The sequence below is a fragment of the Meleagris gallopavo genome, chromosome 5 (assembly GCF_000146605.3).
Source record: "Meleagris gallopavo isolate NT-WF06-2002-E0010 breed Aviagen turkey brand Nicholas breeding stock chromosome 5, Turkey_5.1, whole genome shotgun sequence".
In the NCBI taxonomy this organism is placed as follows: domain Eukaryota; kingdom Metazoa; phylum Chordata; class Aves; order Galliformes; family Phasianidae; genus Meleagris; species Meleagris gallopavo.
In genome coordinates, this window is record NC_015015.2 from 6,004,093 (window position 1) to 6,011,123 (window position 7,031).

The 7,031-nt window shown below is 54.6% G+C and overlaps 1 protein-coding gene across 1 annotated transcript; it reads left to right on the plus strand.

Annotated features, from left to right (window-relative positions):
- Positions 1–6,697, plus strand: SYT12 (synaptotagmin 12). The gene is made up of 8 exons (XM_010710875.3): positions 1–64; positions 1,577–1,641; positions 2,626–2,819; positions 3,192–3,569; positions 4,451–4,666; positions 4,755–4,875; positions 5,077–5,210; positions 5,808–6,697. Exons 2-8 carry the CDS (start codon positions 1,605–1,607, stop codon positions 5,979–5,981), a joined length of 1,254 nt encoding a protein of 417 aa, XP_010709177.1. The 5' UTR covers positions 1–64; positions 1,577–1,604; the 3' UTR covers positions 5,982–6,697.
- Positions 6,698–7,031: the final 334 nt, after the last annotated feature.

Genomic DNA, 7,031 nt, shown 5'->3' on the forward strand with positions numbered 1-7,031 from the left:
GCCCCGACCGCCATCACCATCGCTCGCTCGGCTGGAAAATGAGCTTTTTCTCCTCAAAACAGCGGTGAGTCCCAGTTCTCGGGATGGCGGTAGGGGGAAGAAAGAAAGGGAAGGAGGGTGGGGGGCTTGGGAGGTCGTGTCCGCGGCATCCCCGCGCAGGGGATGCGCGCTGCCGGGGTTTGCCCGCAGCGGCGCCTCTGTGATTTTGGGCTGTGTTTCGGTTCCCCTTCCCGAGCTCCTCGCCATCCTTCCGCCTCCCCTCAGCATCCCCGCGACGGGGAAACCCGGATCCCGCTCTGCTGGGGGGGATATCGGGAGATGCTCCCCGTGGGGGCCGCGGTGCTGAGACCGCCCGGCTCATCGCACTTGCGAGCGGGCACCGAGGTGCAAAGCTCAGCATCGTTTAGCGGATTTCCAACGTAGAACCACGGAGCTGCGAGCTCATAGCGGGATATACCATAGAGGTATTGCCCGAAGAGCCCCACATCTTCACCGGGTGTAAAATGGGGGCAGCCGGGGGGTTCTGCAGCAGTAATAACGTCGGGAGTTTGGGGCTGAGCGCGGCTGAGGGTTGGAGCCCAAAGCCCGGCGTTACGTTTGGGATTTATTTTTACTCGTAGTTTTGTTATCAAGCAACCCACCGGCAAACTTGATCTTACTTTTCCTCCTGGCGTACTGAGGGTGAGATGGGGCTTTGCTCCTCCGGTAGGAGGGAACGGTGAGGGATGGAGAAGGATGGGGTGTGGGGACGAGCCGGACACGGTACTGGAGGAGATGGCAGCGAGGGCTCAGCCCGCCCCTCGGTCCACAGCTGATGACTTTGGGGGAATGCAGCTCTGTCAGGAGGGGGTCTATAACGCCTCCTGGATTTACTCGTGGTGCACGTAGGGTTTTGTGCAAGCAGCTTCTGGCTTTGGGCGGTCACAGAGGCAAGAAAAGTGTCGGTCCCTCCAATGTGGGGGAGATACTCTCCTCCCCCAGAGGACAACGTGCTGCTGTGTCTTTCCTTGCCTCATCACCCCAAGCAGCTGTCCCATGCCCACCGTGGCTCCCAAGGGTGCCAGCAGCCTGATAAGGTGCTGGGATAGCACATAAGGCTGAACGTTTCTTCCTGAGCTCTCCTTGTTCCTTCACTTCCATGCCCAGCGGGGGCTGATGGGGAAATCCCATTCAATCTCTGAGGGATGCCTCAAAAGCTGCCCATCAGCCCTTCAGGAAATGGTACCTGGAGAGAAACGCTTTGGAAGTAACTGGAGTATTTTTAAAAGGGGTGCTTGCCCTTTGGTGGAGCAGCTCATTCCCAAAAACTCTTTCCTTGATTTTCCTATTTAAAAAAAGCAAGGAAGCACCGAAAGGAATGAAACTTCTTAGGTGAGGTGGTTATCCAGCAGGTAGAAAGAAGCAGTTTGGGGTAAGTCCCCGTGAGGCTGCGGTGTTCTTGGCTTAGCCCACACGTGACATGAACTGAGCCCGTTCTCAATCCAATCCTTGTGGCTGTTCTGGAGTCTGGGCTGAGCAGATTCCATACGTTCATCTTTGTCCTTTTCTCCTACTTCGTTTTCTCCGTGCACTGTAGGCTGTCCTGCTAGTGGGGAGGGTCTGCCATGGACAGCGGGCACATGGGCAGATACCGGCTGAGCGGTGAGTACGGCTGTGAGCTGCAGAGCCTGGGGAGGGCTGCGTGTGTGCATGAGCACGAAGTTTAATTTCCTGACATCAGCTCTCTGTCTTTAAATCCCAAACTTTCCAATATTAAGCACTCTACCCTAAAAGGTGGGCAGATACAAGTTGCAGCATGCCGGGCTTCATACCTGGAGTTATCCAGAAACAAGAGTTGGACTGGATTCTTTGGCCACAGTTTGGGTACAAGCGGCTGTTCCCTTCTGGCTTAGCTTTCCTGCTGAAGTGGCTCTGGGGGGCAAAGCTGCAATGGGATGCAGATGCTGCCCGGCTCTGTCTGGCCCCAAAGCAGGAGCACCACGGCATGACACAAGAGGCAGTGCTGCGGAGTCCCCGGCAGCTCTGTGATCACAAATCTCCTTTTTCTTTTCCTTCGTTTTCTTTCCCCTCCTCCTTTCCTTCTCGTTAAGCCGAGCCATCCGTGTGGCTTTAATCGCTCGGGTGATGGAGGCTGCTGCAATGCAGCAACAGCTGCTCGTGGGGCTGCCGCGTCCTGCTTTGCAGCCTCGAGCTGGGCTTTTTCCTCTGTGTATCGTCCCATCGGACCTTGCTTTTTTTTTTCTTCCCCCCCAGTTTCCAAAAGCATTTCCCCCCTCGTTTTCCTATCTGTGGCTCTTTTGAGCATCCCAGGCAGCAGTCAGGTTTCCCCTACGGCACCAATTGGAATGCTGAGTGTGTCTGAGAGGGATGGATCCGCACCCTGGGGATGGTGCAGTGAGTTCCGGTGCCGTGGGGAGCGGAGCTGGCACAGCTCACCTCACCTCCTGGGGCCAAAATCTCTGATTCTGTGCTTGCGATTTGCTGTTGAGCACCACTCATAACGCGCCGATGGGGGCAGCAATGATTGATTCCCAGCTGATCCCGTGGGATGAGCTCCCGGCTGGGATACAAAGTGGCCAAGCTCCCCTCCTTGGGACGTCTGACGCTGTCCCTGTCCCTTCGCAGCCACCGCCAGCCCTCCGCGCTGGGAGATCGGCATCTACGCGGCAGGAGCGCTGGCGCTGCTGGGCATCGCAGCTGTCAACCTGTGGAAGCTCTGGCGTTCCGGCAGCTACCCTGCACCTTCTCCGTTCCCCAACTATGACTACCGCTACCTGGAGCAGAAGTACGGGACGGCGTATTCAGACATCAAGCACAAGGTAAAAAATAAAAAGAACGCAGGTGGAAAGTTGGGCTTGACTCCATTCCTCTTGCCATGTGTGCATTGGGGCAAAAAGTGGGGCTTGCAGTGGGGGAGTGGTTTAAGTGGGCATGATGGTCACGGGCTGATGGTTGGGCTTGATGGGTTTAGAGGTCTTTTCCAAACTTAGTGATTCTGTGATGCTATTTAGGGACGTGGTAATAATGATTTGATGGTTGGACTAGACGGTCTTAATGGTCTTTTCCAACCTTAAGGATTCTGTAGTTCTGTGAATAGCTGTTGGGTACCCCAAAGTGCCTTGGAGCATCCTGGCTGCCCTCTGTTGTATGCAGAGGGAGTGAACTCACTGCCTGCTTCTCCCTCCTGGCAGCGTGGGGCAGCAGTGGGCTCGAAGCCGTTGCCCAGCCGCAAAGCCAGCCTGCGAGGCGCTGACACCTGCGAGAGCATCAATGAGCTGGGCAGCCTGGAGCTGATGAGCAGGGACCTGGGGCTGGCCCCCTACGGCCCTCTGAAGAAATCCGTCTCAGCTGACTCGCTCAACTCTGTCTCATCCATCGGGAACAACTTCGGGCAGGATTTCACCGTGGGGCAGGTGGAGGTGTCCATGGAGTATGACGGGAAGGCAGCCGCCCTGCACGTCACCCTACTGCAGGGCAAGGATCTGCTGGAGAAGGAGGATGCCCGCTTTGAATCTTGCTTCATGCGCATCAGCCTGCTGCCGGCTGAGCAGATTGTTGGCATCTCCCGGGTGAGCCCCTCAGGTTTTTGTGGGAACCCTGCGTGGTTGCTTTGGTTTTGGGTTGCTTTCCCTCTCTGCATGAGATGGGCGGCCAAAAAATTTTGTAGGATTGGGTAAAAAGGCAATAGGATGACTTCAGTATTCTCCTCTCCTTCTGCAAGCATGCCCATTTTTGGGGCAAAACCAGTTATTTAACACTCCCTTGGGAAAGCAGCGCCCCCCAGGTTCCTTCTGGCACCTGCTTTTTGCAGAGGGATTTTGCAAAACATTTGGGTCCCACAGCCTGATTTCGTCAAACTGTTCCTGAAAAGAGCATAAAGCCTCATCCCACTGAATAAGCCCACTTCCATGGGGGCGGAGGTTCCCAAAAAGGCAGTGAAATATCCTCCTGGCACCCTTTTAAGACCATTTTTACATCCAAAGATCAGGCTGAGTATTTATGCTCCAGAGATATTTATTATTTAGCATCATTATTTATAATTCACCAGCCCTATTTACCATCTTTTGCAATCTTAAGTTATGAAGACAGTCTTTTTTTTTTTCCTTTAATGCTCTGCATTACTTTTTTCTTTTTCTTTCTTTTTTTTTTTAATAATAGCTAACATTTTTATAGTAGCGTTCATCCAGATATCCCAAAAATACAACATAGGCTGTGAGCTGGGAGTCATCAGTGCTATACAGCAAATCTTCTGCCCATCTGCTTTTCCCCCAGAGGTACTTGAATCCCTTGGGGCTGCAGGGGTTGCTCATACCATGCGTTAAAAGTGGACCGACAGCAGGGATGGTCTCCAAGGATTTCAGTGTTGAGGTCCCAGTGGGTGTTGCCATGGTTTTAGGGAGGGATAGCGATGCTGGTGGTTGTGGCCCTTCTCCAACTCACTCCTCCGCAGATCCAGCGCAGCGCCTATGCCGTGGCCTTCGATGAGCGCTTCTCCATCCCTCTGGACCCCACGGCACTGGAGGAGGACAGCCTGCGCTTCTCTGTCTTTGGCATCGACGAGGATGAGAGGAACGTCAGCACCGGCGTGGCGGAGCTCAAGCTCTCTGACCTGGACCTGACTGTGCGTCCCTTCAATGCTTGGCTCTACCTGCAGGACATGAACAAGGTGAGGTGGGGCGATGCTTTGGGATTTTGGGGGTTTTCACCCATTCCCTCATCCCATCTGGTGGGTGATGGCATGCTCTGTCCTGCAGACAGTCGACACGGTGGGGGAGATCCTGCTCTCCCTCAGCTACCTGCCCACGGCCGAGCGGCTGACAGTGGTGGTGGTCAAAGCCAAAAACCTCATCTGGAGCAATGGCAAGGGGACTGCAGGTGAGTGTGGGGCCAGCTCAAGGCCCCAGAGCATTGGGTTGGACATGGGTGCTTGTCCTGGTACATCCCAGAATTCTCTGTGAGTGCTTGTTGGAGTAAAACCAGTTTGGGGGCAACCCTGCTGGATTGGGGTGCGGGGGGTAGGGATGGCTTTCGGCGTGGCTGACACCATGGTTGTTCTCTCCCCTTGGCCCTGAGCAGATCCCTTTGTCAAAGTCTACCTGCTGCAGGATGGGAGGAAGATCAGCAAGAAGAAGACAGCGGTGAAGAGGGACGACACCAACCCTGTATTCAACGAGGCCATGATCTTCTCAGTGCCGGCCATTGTGCTTCAGGTCTGTCCTGTTACTCCTTGGGGACCCTGAATCCCTGTGCTAGTGAGGAGTTCCTGGGGTGGAATGGGAGTCATAGAAGCTGTGGTTGTGCACATACGGTTCAGTGGGATGTGGTGGTATGGGAGATGGGCACATATGGAGTATGGCTGTGCATGTAGGGATAAGCATGTATGATTTTGGGTATGGATGACACAGGGGGATGGGGGAGTATTGGGATATTGTGTAATACATAAGGTATGGCTGCTGGGGGAGATGGGTATGTGTGATATGTGGGTGAATGCATGTGTATGGGGTGTGCTTGTGTGTGTAGGTGGCTGCATATATGGGTTTAGGGGATGCAGGGGAAGTAAGGTGGTGAATAAGTATGGGATGGATGTACACATAAAGGCTATAGCTGTGAGGATGTGCATATATAGTTTTCTACTACATGGGGAGGATGTAGTGGTATGTGTATGAGCTGGGTGGGTACAGAGGGGAAAGTATATACCTAGGGTATGGCTACTGGGGTGATAAGAGTGGGGTAGTATAGGGGGTACATGTGTGCAAGAAGCACGGGGGGGTAAGTGCTGACAGACATCGTCCCTCGCACCCCTGCAGGACCTGTCCCTGCGGGTGACGGTTGCTGAGAGTGGCGAGGATGGCCGTGCTGACAACACAGGCCACGTCCTGATCGGCCCAGCAGCCAGCGGCATGGGCATCACCCACTGGAACCAGATGCTGGCCACGCTGAGGAAGCCCGTGTCCATGTGGCACCCGCTGCGGAGGAATTAGGCTGCTGGCGGGGGCACCCTGAGCACCCTGGGACCCTGTGCCCCAACGCCAGCTCTGCCCTGGCCACAGTGGCCAAGTGCCGTGTCCGGAGGTGAAAAGTCAGAGATGGCCGGAGCATCCTGCTACCAAAAGCCTCCACTGGGAGGAGGAGGATGGAGAAAATCCCGTCCGCGCCTCTCCTCATCCGCATGCGCTGGGGTTGCTGAGGGACCCGCCGAGGATGGACCAAAACCAGCAAAGTCCTCCCCAAACTGCTGTCGGGGTGCCAGCCAAGCTCCTCAGCATCCTGCATGCCCTCTGCTGGGCCCCCAAAACCAACGGTGACCCCAGATGCGGCCTCTGAGGGCTTCTGGGGGGACATGGGATTCTTTGGAAGGATTTTTGGGCAAGGGGAAAACAGAGGGGGGTGATAAAGTGCTGGTATGGTGCAGTTTCTCTCAGCATGTGTGGTCTTTCCGTTGGGTTTCAGAGGGGTTTCGGTGCACTGCACCAGGGCTGATACCCTCCAAATTCCAATGAAAAAGGGAAAAATAATAGTAGAAAAAAAAGTTGTTGTTGTTATATGTACCTCTTTTTCTTCCATCATTTTTCTAGCAGCATCAATTTCTGCTTTCTTACTGGCTGCCAACGGGTGTCTGTCCCCAAATCTCATGGGTTTGAGGCCAGGTCCAGACTGAATCATCCCCTAAAGGCTAAATGTGGTCACCCCAACCCCTTTTCCTAGCTGAATTAACCTTGTGGCTTCCCTAGCAGCAGGACAGTTCTACAGAAATAGGAAACACCCCCAAATTTTGTATTTTTAAGCTTCATAGGGAAAGGAGAGAAAAAGCCCTTTAGGTGCCGTCTGCTCGTGGGTTCCCAGCCAAAACAAGGTCTACTGGGTAAGATCTGCTGCTCTGGGGAACCAATTCCCCCTCTGTTCTCCGGAGGTGAACAGATGGAGGGATGCGTGGGGCAGAGGATGCCCTGGGGCCGTGTCCCTTAGCTTTTCCCAGCCTGCAGGTTGCTGGCAGGAAGCCAACAGGGAAACCTGGGGCTCTTTGGGGGCTG

Excerpts from the sequence above, each read along its gene's own strand:
- SYT12 (XM_010710875.3), top strand. The coding sequence starts at position 1,605 with ATGGACAGCGGGCACATGGGCAGATACCGGCTGAGCG. Across the intron at positions 1,642-2,625 it reads GGGCAGATACCGGCTGAGCG|CCACCGCCAGCCCTCCGCGC; the intron begins GTGAGTACGGCT and ends GTCCCTTCGCAG. Across the intron at positions 3,570-4,450 it reads AGATTGTTGGCATCTCCCGG|ATCCAGCGCAGCGCCTATGC; the intron begins GTGAGCCCCTCA and ends ACTCCTCCGCAG.